The sequence below is a fragment of the Bos mutus genome, chromosome 12, assembly GCF_027580195.1.
Source record: "Bos mutus isolate GX-2022 chromosome 12, NWIPB_WYAK_1.1, whole genome shotgun sequence".
NCBI lineage: Eukaryota > Metazoa > Chordata > Mammalia > Artiodactyla > Bovidae > Bos > Bos mutus.
In genome coordinates, this window is record NC_091628.1 from 25,742,044 (window position 1) to 25,755,461 (window position 13,418).

The following is a 13,418-nucleotide window of genomic DNA, read 5'->3' on the forward strand; positions in this document are numbered from 1 at the left end:
TGGGGTGATGATGAGTCTGTAAGTTTCAAGATCATCACTACTCACTGTTCCATTTCAGCTGGGAAACAAGGTTCAAAGAGACTGACTCTGGCCTAATTTTGCCACAATGATGCTATATTTTAGATGTGACACATGGCAGGTGAAATAAAAGCACATACAGCACACAGGAGAAAAGTGCTCCAGCTGTTCCCAGTTCCTTTTTTAACAGGTTACATTTTTAAAAGTAGGACAGGTTGCAGTATTTTCACCTCTCTATCTCCCTTTCTGAAAGGATAGGACACTTAGCTAAATGGGAAGGCATGAGAAAAGAGGCTAAGCAGACTTTAGCATAAGCGGACAAATTAGGACTGGGTGGGGACTTCTGTGTAAATCCTTAAGGCTCCCTGTCACCCTCTATGTGTCCCCAACAAACAACAGTGGAGAAGAAAACAAACCAAAAATGTATCGCTATTTCTGTGTGTATGTGTGTGCATACTAAGTCGCTTTGCTGCTGCTGCTGCTGCTAAGTCGCTTCAGTCGTGTCCGACTCTGTGGGACCCCATAGACGTCAGCTCACCAGGCTCGCCCGTCCCTGGGATTCTCCAGGCAAGAACACTGGAGTGGGTTGCCATTTCTTTCTCCAATGCATGAAGGTGGAAAGTGAAAGTGAAGTCGCTCAGTCGTGTCTGACTCTTAGCGACCCCATGGACTGCAGCCCACCAGGCTCCTCCGTCCATGGAATTTTCCAGGCAAGAGTACTGGAGTGGGGTGCCATTGCCTTCTCTGCTAAGTCACTTCAGTCATGCCCAACTCCTTGAGACCCTATATATAGACTGTAGCCTGCCAGGCACCTCTGTCCATGGGAGTCTCCAGGCAAAATAATGGAGCCTGCCATTTCCTACCCCAGGGACCCGACCCTGGAATCGAACCTCCCTGTCTTCTGTCTCCTGCATTAGCAGGAGGGTTCTTTACCACTAGAACCACCTGGGAAGCCCTTCTGGGTACTATGTTTCTGTGTTAGTCACTCAGGCAGGTCCAACTCTTTGCAACCTCACAGGCTGTAGTGTGCCAGGCTCCTCTGTCCATGGGATTCTTCAGACAAGAGAATGGCTTGCCATTCCCTTCTGCAGAGGATCTTCCCGCTCCCGGGAATGAACCCTGGTCTCCTGCATTGTTGGCAGATTCTCTACCGTTTGAGCTACAGGAAAGTCCTGGCTACTATAGTGAATGTGAATCAACTTGTTTCTTTGTCTGCACTTTTTGTGGTTTTTCTTCTTTCCAATTAGAAGGAAAGGAGCATAATACACAACCAGGTGAACTAAAAATGACTGTCAGCTATTCAGGGTATGGGCCAGTTCTTAACTGTCTTTTTCTTTCTACTGCCTGGCACAGAGTAGCTGTGCAATAAATGCTTATGTAATGAAAGAATAAGTGAATGGATACAATTATTAATTTGAAACTGGTGCCCTTTTGCATAGTACCCCTTGCAAATTATTGCCTTCAGTTTGGATTATTCCATGAGTTTGAAACAGTATCCTCTGCCCACAGGATTCTCCAGACAAGAATACTGGAGTAGGTTGCCATGTACTCCTTCTGCCTGGATCTTCCAGAAGCAGGTATTGAACCCAACCCCTTCATACATTGGCGGGTAGGTTCTTTACCACTAGTACCACCTGGGAAACCCAAAACAGTATCCAGATTTTGCCAATACATATCTTGCCTTAAGCAAAGGAAAAAAGGAAAGATATACCCATTTGAATGCAGAGTTCCAAAGAATAGCAAGGAGAGATAAGAAAGCCTTCCTCAGAGATCAACGCCAAAAAACAGAGGAAAACAATAGAATGGGAAAGACTGCAGATCTCTTCAAGAAAATTAGAGACACCAAGGGAACATTTCATGCAAAGATGGGCTCAATAAAGGAAGAAATGGTATGGACCTAACAGAAGCAGAACATATTAAGAAGAGGTGGCAAGAATACACAGAAGAACTATACAAAAAAGATCTTCATGATCCAGATAAGCACGATGGTGTGATCACTCACCTAGAGCCAGACATCCTGGAATGTGAAGTCAAGTGGGCCTCAGAAAGCATCACTACAAACAAAGCTAGTGGAGGTGATGGAATTCCAGTTGAGCTATTCCAAATCCTGAAAGATGATGCTGTGAAAGCGCTGCACTCAATATGCCAGCAAATTTGGAAAACTCGGCAGTGGCCACAGGACTGGAAAAGGTCAGTTTTCATTCCAATCCCAAAGAAAGGCAATGCCAAAGAATGCTCAAACTACCGCACAATTGGACTCATCTCACACGCTAGTAAAGTAATGCTCAAAATTCTCCAAGCCAGGCTTCAGCAATATGTGAACCGTGAACTTCCAGTTCAAGCTGGTTTTAGAAAAGGCAGAGGAACCAGAGATCAAATTGCCAACATCCGCTGGATCATGGAAAAAGAAGAGAGTTCCAGAAAAACATCTCTTTCTGCTTTATTGACTATGCCAAAGCCTTTGACCGTGTGGATCACAATAAACTGTGGAAAATTCTGAAAGAGATGGGAATACCAGACTATCTGACTTGCCTCTTGAGAAACCTGTATGCAGGTCAGGAAGCAACAGTTAGAACTGGACATGGAACAACAGACCGCTTCCAAATAGGAAAAGGAGTACGTCAAGGCTGTATATTGTCACCCTGCTTATTTAACTTCTATGCAGAGTACATCTTGAAAAACACTGGGCTGGAGGAATCACAAGCTGGAATCAAGATTGTCGGGAGAAATGTCAATAACCTTAGATATGCAGATGATACCACCCTTATGGCATAAAGTGAAGAAGAACTAAAGAGCCTCTTGATGAAAGTCAAAGAGAGAGAAAAAGTTGGCTTAAAACTCAATGTTCAGAAAACGAAGATCATGGCATCTGGTCCCATCACTTCATGGCAATTAGATGGGGAGAGAGTGGAAACAGTGGCTGACTTGATTTTTCTGGGCTCCAAAATCACTGCAGATGGTGACTGCAGCCATGAAATTAAAAGACGTTTATTCCTTGGAAGGCAAGTTATGACCAACCTAGTCAGCATATTAAAAAGCAGAGACATCACTTTGCCAACAAAGGTCCGTCTAGTCAAGACTATGGTTTTTCCAGTGGCCGTGTATGGATGTGAGAGTTGGACTATAAAGAAAGCTGAGCACTGAAGAATTGATGCTTTTGAACTGTGGTGTTGTGGAAGACTCTTGAGAGTCCCTTGGACTGCAAGAAGATCCAACCAGTCCATCCTAAAGGAGATCAGTCCTGGGTGTTTATTGGTAGGACTGATGTTGAAGCTGAAACTCCAATCCTTTGGCCACTTGAAACGAAGAGCTGACTCATTTGAAAAGACCCTAATGCTGGGAAAGATTGAGGGCAGGAGGAGAAGTGGACGATAGAGGATGAGATGGTCAGACGGCATCACTGACTCAATGGACATGGGTTTGGGTGAACTCCAGGAGTTGGTGATGGACAGGGAGGCCTGGCGTGCTGCAGTTCATGGGGTCGCAAAGAGTCGGACATGACTGAGCGACTGGACTCAACTGAACCTTTTCTTAAAATAGTACTTATCCGTCAGTTTTGCAACAGAAGGCAGTCTAACAAAAATGATTTTCAGATTGGGTTCTATGTTAAGGCGACCTTCAACATACATTTAGAACAGATTTCTTACTTGGCTGTAGCTTTTTTTGGCAGATGGTATATAATTAAACTTATACATTCACATTTTCATGTTCTAACCAGTTTTATATCATCAGAGTCAGCTACCAATATACTTAGTTTTGCCCATTTTTCATGTTTTGTTAAAGCCTGAGCATTAGGTAAATTACATGCTAATGCAAATAAAACTAACTTCATCATAGATATTGTTAATTTATAATGAGAAAGATAAAATGACCGTAGAAACTTGCACCACATTGCCTAGTTGAGCACTCCCTACGCTAACAAGGTAAATAAACCCTTTTCTATGTGGTGTGTCGGCGTTTGACAATATCAAGGGTGGACAGTTGAGAGTATTCACACTTCAGTGCATCCATTTGCATTATCACATTTCTAAACCTCGAGGCATTATCACTTCCTTTTTAAAGTGGCATAATAATTTGGGAAATAATGGTAATGGTTATCATCATCTGTCAATCAAACAACTCCTGTGTTAACAAAACATATTTTTTCCACACAATGAATGGGTGTGTGTGTGATGTCCTATGCTCATGTCAATATTAGTAAGATTTGGCTCTTGTGATGAAACTATTTCATTTATCAGAGGGCTTGACTAGGAAATAGGAAAATTCCATTTACACTTTAGTGAGCAAGGGGCTGTGCTTCATGTCAAAGCCACATAACCACTCTAATTGCAGAGTAAAATTCATGGGTGTATGTAGATAACTGAAACAGTGGCATATATCATGCTTTAAGGTAGATTTTGCCACAAAGTCACATCTCCATGAGGAAAATCTGTATAAATTTGGAGAAAAATCTCTACACTCAGTGTTGGTTGAGTACTGAAAAGATATGTCAATGATGGGTTGTTTCATTAGCTGCCCATCATGTCAAACAATACATATGACCTCTAACCTGCACATGTAATGAATAAAACTTGAACTTGTGATGTCTAATCTGAAGAGGGGTCTAATATATTTTACTGATGAGGAACTTACTTTAATTGCTCCTGTGCTCTTCAAATGTTAAGTGGGTGAAGGAAGAGTAAGAATATTATAAATGCAATAAAATATTTCATTTAAATAAATGTGTATCTCAAATTTAAATAAACATTTAACTTCAGTAATTTGATGTTTAAGACTTTCGTTAACTTGGAAATCTACACAGATGAAAAAACAGTCATTTATTGCATGAGAAGCATTTCATATTTTATTAAAAATTGTTGCTTTTGATTTTATTAAAATAAAATTAAACCGATCTTCATCACTAGATTGCTTTCAATCACGAACTCTCAACTGAGAGTTACAGAATTCTGCTTTATTGGCCCCTAGTCACTGAATGCCACTGTGTGTTGGGCATTATGACGGATGCCTTACCTACATTATTGCACCTAACTTACAACTCCATGTGAATACTGTTGTGTTCATTGTAAAGAAGAGGAAACAGAGGTTCAGAGAGCTTAGGAAACAAGCCTAAGTCTGCATAGCGGGTGAGAGAGCTACATTTGAAGAGCTCACATTCTTTCCATGTTCTGTTTATGACCTCTCTCTTTTCTCCTCTTAATTTTAATACCGATACACATAAAGGAAAACTGAAAAGGTGCGATGATTCTGGAGCTAGCCTTTCCCAGCAGCCAGTACAGAGAACAGAAACCTCCAGTATTCCCCTCTCTCTATAACTGAGAGCTGAGTGCCTGCTGAAGCCGACTTTGTGAAGAGTAAGAAAGCCATCTCCAGCTCATATTGCTATCCTGCCCATGGCACTGAAGCCCCAGGGAAGGTATGTCTGGGGCAGACCCATTATTTTTATTTATTTTCTCATTTTTGGTTCTTGTCTGGATCCTATAAAAATATCATTACTAATTTTTCCAATGTGATTTTGTTGAGTATTGGTGGCAGTTTAGTTGCTAAGTCGTGTGCGACTCTTGAGACCCCGTGGACTGAAGCCCACCACGCTTCTCTGTCCATGGGATTTTCCAGGCAAGAATACTGGAGTAGGTTGCCAATTTCTTTCTCCAAGGGATCTTCCCAACCCAGGGATTTAATCTGGGTCTCGTGCACCGCAGGCAGATTCTTTACCAACTAGCTACCAGGGAATTCCTGTTAAGTATTAGATATGGCTTAAAAATGAAATAGCCATTGTTTTGTTAATATTGTCAGAACATTTTGGGGAAGTATGTAAGAAATGTATGTAACAGCTGAATTATGTACTTAGATCAGTTATGGGAAGAAACAGACCCAGGTGTACATAGATGTTTTACACCCTTTCCTAGCCCTCTCATTTGCTTCAGTGAAGCATCCAGGATTCCTTGAGAGAGAGATCCTTCTTTGCATTGAGAGTTAGATCTGGATTTTATGATACAAGCAATTTGTAGGAGAGGGGCTCTTTAAGAAAAGGAGCATAAAACTACAGACGTACAATTAAGGGCAAGTGATAAGAAGAGGCCCCTGAAACTTAAGGAGCTTTGAAGTTTAAGCTTCACTAGCTTAAATTAATTATGATAAATTTATTTCTGACTCCACTTAATGTCATATATTACAACCATTGTGTTGTTTAGTCACTAAGTCACACTCAACTCTTTTGTGACCCAATGGACTGTAGCCTGCCAGGCTCCTATGTCTATGGGATTTCCCAGGTAAGAATACTGGCCATTTCCTTCTCCAGGAACTCTTTCCAACCCAGGGATCAAACCCGTGTCTCCTGTACTGGCAGGTGGATTCTTTACGACTGAGCCACCATGGAGGTTCATATATTATAATTATTATTGTCGTTCAGTCGCCACGTTGTGTCTGACTCTTCATGACCCCATGGGCTGCAGCATGCCAGGCCTCCCTGTCCCTTACCATCTCCCGGAGTTTGCCCAAGTTCATGTCCCTTGCATTGGTGATGTCATCCAACCATCTCATCCTCTGTCATCCTCTTCTCCTTCTGCCTTCAACCTTTCCCAGCATTAGGGTTTTTTCCCAATGTGTTGGCTCTTTGCATCAGGTGGCCAAAGTATTGGTGCTTCAGCTTCAGCATCAATCCATCCAATGAGTATTCAAAGTTGATTTCCCTTAATATTGACTGGTTTGATCTCCTTGCTATCCAAGGGACTCTCATGAGTCATCCCCAGCACCACAGTTCAAAAGCATCAATTCTTTGGCACTCTACCTTCTTTATGGTCCAGCTCGTACAACCGTACATGACTACTGGAAAGACAATAGCCTTGACTATATGGACCTCTGTTGGCAAAGTGATGTCTTTGCTTTTTAACACACTCTCTAGGTTTGTCATAGCTTTCCTAACAAGAGGCAACTGTTTCTAATTTCATGGCTGCAGTCATCATCCTCAGTGATTTTAGGACCCAAGAAGAGGAAATCTGTCACTGCTTCCACCTTTTCCTCTTCTATTTGCCATGAAGTGATGGGGCCAGATGCCATGATCATAGTTTTTTAATATTTAGTTTTAAGCACAGCTTTTTCACTTTCCTCTTTCACCCTCATCAAGAGGTTCTTTAGGTTCTCTTTGCTTTCTGCCATTAGAGTGGGTGTTCATTGGAAGGACTGATGCTGAGGCTGAAACTCCAATATTTTGGCCACCTCATGCAAAGAGTTGACTCATTGGAAAAGACCCTGATGCTGGGAGGGATTGGGGGCAGGAGGAGAAGGGGATGACAGAAGATGAGATGGCTGGATGGCATCACCGACTCGATGCACATAAGTTTGGGGGAACTCTGGGAGTTGGTGATGGATAGGGAGGCCTGGCGTGCTTCGATTCATGGGGTCGCAAAGAGTCGGACACGACTGAGCGACTGAACTGAACTGAGCACATATCTGAGGTTGTTGATATTTCTCTTCATAATCTTGATTCCAGCTTGTAACTTATTCATATTATATGTGTAATAAGCAACCTACTGCCAATTAGTTTGTTCTCTTTCATAACCAATGAACATTCCTTGAGAGTTAGGTCTATATCTTAAAATCCTCTTAGCACCCTGGAAAGTTCCTTTTACACAGTAGCTCTGCTGCTGCTGCTAAGTCGCTTCAATCATGTCCAACTCTGTGCGACCCCATAGACGGCAGCCCACCAGGCTCCCCTGTCCCTGGGATTCTCAAGGCAAGAACACTGGAGTGGGTTGCCATTTCCTTCTCCAATGCATAAGAGTGAAAAGTGAAAGTGAAGTCGCTCAGTCGTGTCTGACTCTCAGCGACCCCATGGACTGTAGCCCACCAGGCTCCTCCATCCATGGGATTTTCCAGGTAAGAGTACTGGAGTGGGGTGCCATTGCCTTTTCCACACAGTAGCTCTGTGTATACAAACCTGTAGTTCATTTGCTATTGTATAGATTACAGAAACTATAAAGAAGAAACTTTCAGATACAGTATATTTGACATTTTATAATAGTGAGTTAGTTTAAGCTCCCTTTCTTTAGGGTATAGGAATTCAACATTCCTCTTGTCAACTCTCAGCCCTGCACATGAGGAGACATTTTCTGGGATTTCTAAGAAAGCAAAGTTTCTTTTGTCTTTCACAAGAGGAACTTGGTGAGATGCTTTCTTTGGATAGTTTGATATGAGTCTGGAACTGTCATGGTCATTTTGCTCCTAAAAGGGGATTTCTTGGAGCTACAGGAAGCTATCTAGTAGAGAGTGAATACAAAGCTCACAGAGGGGAAGGCAGAGCAGAATGGTGGAAAGAACTCGGTACTTGGTGGCATTATTTGCATCACTGGAAAAAGAAACCTGACTGAAAACTAAACCTTCCTCCTCTGAATTTTTTTTAAATTTAATTTAATTTTTTAACTTTACAATATTGTATTGGTTTTGCCATATATCAAAATGAATCCACCACAGGTATACATATGTTCTCCATCCTGAACCCTCCTCCCTCCTCCCTCCCCATACCATCCCTCTGGGTCGTCCCAGTGCACCAGCCCCAAGCATCTAGTATCGTGCATCGAACCTGGACTGGCGACTCGTTTCATATATGATATTATACATGTTTCAATGCCATTCTCCCAAATCCTCCCACCCTCTCCCTCTCCCACAGAGTCCAAAAGACTGTTTTTTAGTTGTGAGAACCAATAATGTTTATTTACTGTTCAAGACAACTGCTTAAGCTGGGCTGTCTGAAACCTTCATCAGAAGTCCTGACACAACTAGTATTTATGAAACCAATGCAATGCAGAGGTATAAAGAAAGAAAAGAAATAATCTGTGACTTTTTACAGGGACTGTACATTTCTTAATGTCTTAACTTTTATGCAGTAAAGAACTAAAAATTAGTTGAGGCTCTAAATGTTTACTAAAACAAATTCTAAAATTTATTTACTGATAGAAATTATGACTTGGGTCCTAAATTTTGTGTAGGAAAAACTTTTGTTATTGGAGAGCTTTTAGAATGTTTCTGGTTAATACTACTGTTCAAATATTCCAAATATCCCTTGAATTTCTGAAGATTAACAGACTTTTCATTAAAAATTTTATTTGTAGTACTGGTTATAACTACAAGAATTTCATGTGCTCCTCAATGGTAATCTCTTCACTGTAATATTGTTGCATCATTAGAAGTTTTTCTTTCCAGTTATATTATTATGCTTCAAATATCATTTTCCCATTAGGCATATAATATGATATATTTTCATACACTAAAATCTTATTAATGATTTTTATACAGGATGGTTTCTAGTTTGTAGCCCATTTGTAAGAAGTTCCTATTAAGAAATTCAATTAAGCACGGGAAACAATGTAAGAATAATTTACTAACAGATCAAGGTTTTAATTTGCTACCATTTTCTATCATGTTATTTTGACAGAATGTAAAGAACAAATTGCTAAAGAATAGAACATAGAATTGGAAGAAAAAGTGATCTACCCCTTAAGAACCATGGGTTCAAAAGTTCACAATATGAAGGACTCTATGTTTGCAAAAGTAGTCAGCGTTCATGTCGCCTAATTTGTTTAGGCTGTCTGTTTACCTCTTTTATTTATCTAGCACTAAATAAAATTACTAGAGCACATGTGGGTCACAAAAGGAAAAGTTCTGGCAAAAGGCATACAGGTTACATAGATCATCTTTAAAAACTTGAAGAATGTTTACATATTCTAATTACTTTAGAAATTGTGATTTCCTCATTTAACTTATCTTTTCTATAAGAATAAACTAAAAATCTATAATTAATAGTAAATATTTTACCATATGCCTTATCTCATCCATATTAATCAAGTTGAAGGCTATATTTTCTTTGGTTGGGATAATGTTTCAAGAACCTTTGAGTCCAAATGTCTTAGTGTACTTGAGCTTGCATTTTTCAGTCTGTTCCAGCCCACACTATACCTACTGCCATAATGCTGGATTCCCAAATTTCTGGTATCTGAGTCTTCCTCTCAGCTCTGGACTGGAGTCTCTCCAAGATGGCTAAGATACGTCTTTACTGACTCCTGTACACTCCTTCACCTAGGACAGGGCTTAACATACATACAGTAAATGTGTGGTGTGTGTTGAATTAATGTGTGTGAATGTGTGTTGAATTAAAGAATGGACACGTAAATGGAGGAAAGAGAGGAATTTTGGTCTGTAAGCCTCCTTTCATCATAATATCCCAGTTGATTTCAAAGAAAAAGGGCTTTCTTCCCTTGCTAAAAATAATCTGAAATACCCATAGCAGTAGTTAACTCATGAGGTTATAACACTATGTAACATGCTACATGACTATCTGAATGATAAAATAATTTTCTGTAAAATTAAATAAGGATGAACTATATTATATAGGGAACTACATGAGAGGAATTCTCATGTAAGATGCTATATGAGAATCTACACTATACATTTCATTGTGTGTGTATAAATATATATACATACACACATGTACATGTATATACACATAGTGTCTAATACATAGTGACTTGAATTAATGTTAAGTAAAACACATGTTAATAAGATTTTGTTAAAGAACTAATTTAACAGTTTTCACCTCCACATTTATAAGTTAGTTTGGTCTTGTTTTACATCTAAAGATTATACCTCAATCTTAGAAATTCATGTCAGAAATGCATACTGTTCAAACATCCTAATTTCAATAAGGATGTAACAGTGTATATTTATCATCCTTATTTGAAACTTGAAAGATAATTCAAAGTATATATCAATGATTTACTACATTATATTTATACACAATGTATTAGCTAATGCTGATATGCCAGGTGCTCTCAGTATTTTTACACTTACCAATTCAACAACAACCCTATTATTACTGTCCTCATTATACAAGTGAGGAAACTGAGGAAAAGAGAAATGAAATAGTTGTCTAAAGCCTCAAAGCCAGTAAGTGGCAGAATTAGGATCTGCCAGGCAGTCTAGCTACAGAGTTCTTGTTCCTAACCTCTATTTACTGCTTCTCATGTACTTCCCTATATAATATAGTTCATTCTTATTTAATTTTACAGAAAATGATTTTATCATTCAGATAATCCATAATCAGATTTGCTTCTGAAGGGCAGGCCTTATGAATTCTGCCTGACTCTGAATACTTATTTGTACACAGTAAATGATTAAAGATTTTTGTTCAGTGTAATCACAATGGAAAAATTATTACTTTTGCAGCCATATTGAAATTCAATTGCTAGCACTTTTCTACCAGCTATGTGACTCTCAATAAGATGCTGGCTAACTGATCCCTTATGTCCCTGAAGTACCTATAACAGCACAGCTAAAATCAGCAATGAGCTAGCAAGTTTGATGGGAAGTCCCATAAAATATAAGAACTAGAGAGCGAAGGGCAGATAACATGGAAAAATTAGTACACAGGCTTCAGCCACGGGCTAAGAAACATTCCATATGTAATAACAGCTCATATTCATGAAGTGCTTCTATGATCCAAGAGCTATGTTACATTCTTTAAACGCACATGTCATTAGACCTTCACAACTGTATGAAGTAGGACTTATTCTCATATTACGAATGGGGATACTGAGGCAAAGAGAATGGCTTCAGCTCCCACAACTATAAGCAGTGACATAGAGAACTTCAACTTATGTGGATCTAATTTTCAAAGGCAAGAAAAAAAGGCAAGAGAAGGTGTGCTAAGTTAAAAACTGTCTGTGAGATTAAACTTAAATTGGTTATATCGCTCACTTTCCTGCCTTGCAGGGCTTATACTACACTTTTTCATGAGCTCTTTAACCTTCTCCCCGCCAAAACCAAAAGTATACACATATGCACATATGCCTTTCATGCTGTTGTGGAATACTAAACTAGACAACCAAGGAAGACAGAAAATCCAGAGTGGATGAGCTGAGGCTTAAAATGGCTAAACTATCTAAACTTTACGGCCTGGCTATGACTTTAGCTGAGGCTAGAGAGAAGCTTTTGGGGTTGAGTATCTAGTTCTTCACTGAATTTCAAAGAGTTTCATATCCCACATTAAGTTTTGTCTCAGCAAATGAGGTGAACGAACCAAAAATTGGCTTTTTATTCTTATCATTCATTATGTATTTTTTTCTTGCTATTTTTGGGACAAATCTTCTTTTATCTTAACAGATCCTTGATAAATTAGTGTGTCCTACTTTCTTTTTCCTTATAAAGCTTCTCTCCAATGTATGTATGTACTACGGTTAAGATAACATGTCTATCATCTAAGAAATATATCGCATAAATTATTGGTCATATTTTGTACTAATTTGAAGTTTCTGGCCTGAACCTTTAAAACCCAGAATATCAGAACAACCTGTCCTTACATATGCTATTCCTCAAATAGCCATTTCATTTTGTCTATACTAGTACTAATTTAACTTCTTATAGCTTAACTCCTATGTTAAGGGTTGATGAAATTTAGATGCTGAGTGCAAAAAGAGGAAACATTCAGCTTTACCTTTCTTACAACACTAATTGAACATACATACTCTGGTAGAAATGTTTTTAGAGTATAGCCTTACAAAGAAAATTGACTTCTATGTATTTAAAAGTTACCTTTGATAGATCCCTGAAGTTTCCCGGAAGAGTCAAATCCAGCTCTTCTGATTCATAGTTTGTTAATACCCATGGAAACACGGGGTATTGGTTCAGATCATTGTATGTCCGTCCTAGTAAAGAAAGAGAGACATGAAATCTGTATACACTAACTGCTTAGGAAAGTGTTGACCATCTTTATAATCAATGAGGCAACTATTGCATTGCAGAAGTAACTCTTTTGTTTACTGAACTATGTCTGTATTTAATCAAAAGCACTTACAACAACGTGTTTCAAGTGAATTCACTCAATAATAATATAGAAGTAAGTAATGAGAATTACTTTTTTGTAAGATAACTTGAAGTGATTGCTAGCTATCTGTCATAATCAATCTCTCTTCTTCCTGGCCTAGATCATGTTTCTTAGGCTCCCTTATGAGTAGCTATGGCTGTGGGGCTTAAGTTCTAGTCAACAGAATGTGAAGACAGTTGGTATCGGCACCTCCAGGCTTGGTTCACTGCAACTTGGCACTTGATGCTCCATGTTCCATCTCTTTCCAGCTGTATGTGATGAAGATGCTTCTGTCACGTTGGAAGCAGAGCCTTGTAGGCCAAGCTCCCTGAAAGTGATCGTGGGGGAGGTCACCAGCTGGCCTGCCCACTTGCAGATCATGTGATGGTATTCTATTATACCGAGTATATATCTAAAAATTCTATTACCAGCACACTGAATACTACATTGTGCTTCTCTTGACAATCAAAGTAGAGAATTTTCAAGTTAATGGAAGTACACCGAAGTCAGTATGGAAAAGCAATGAGGCGAATGTCAAGCACGCTTT

General features: G+C 39.4%; 1 protein-coding gene across 6 annotated transcripts in view; it reads right to left on the reverse strand.

Moving 5' to 3' along the window:
- Positions 1-13,418, reverse strand: part of NBEA (neurobeachin) — a 672,120-nt gene that overhangs the window by 93,667 nt on the left and 565,035 nt on the right. For all 6 annotated transcript variants that reach the window (XM_070380422.1, XM_070380424.1, XM_070380423.1 and 3 more), the window contains one exon: positions 12,601-12,713. In XM_070380422.1, coding sequence (XP_070236523.1) covers positions 12,601-12,713 — 113 coding nt within the window. The remainder of the gene's footprint in view (positions 1-12,600; positions 12,714-13,418) is intronic.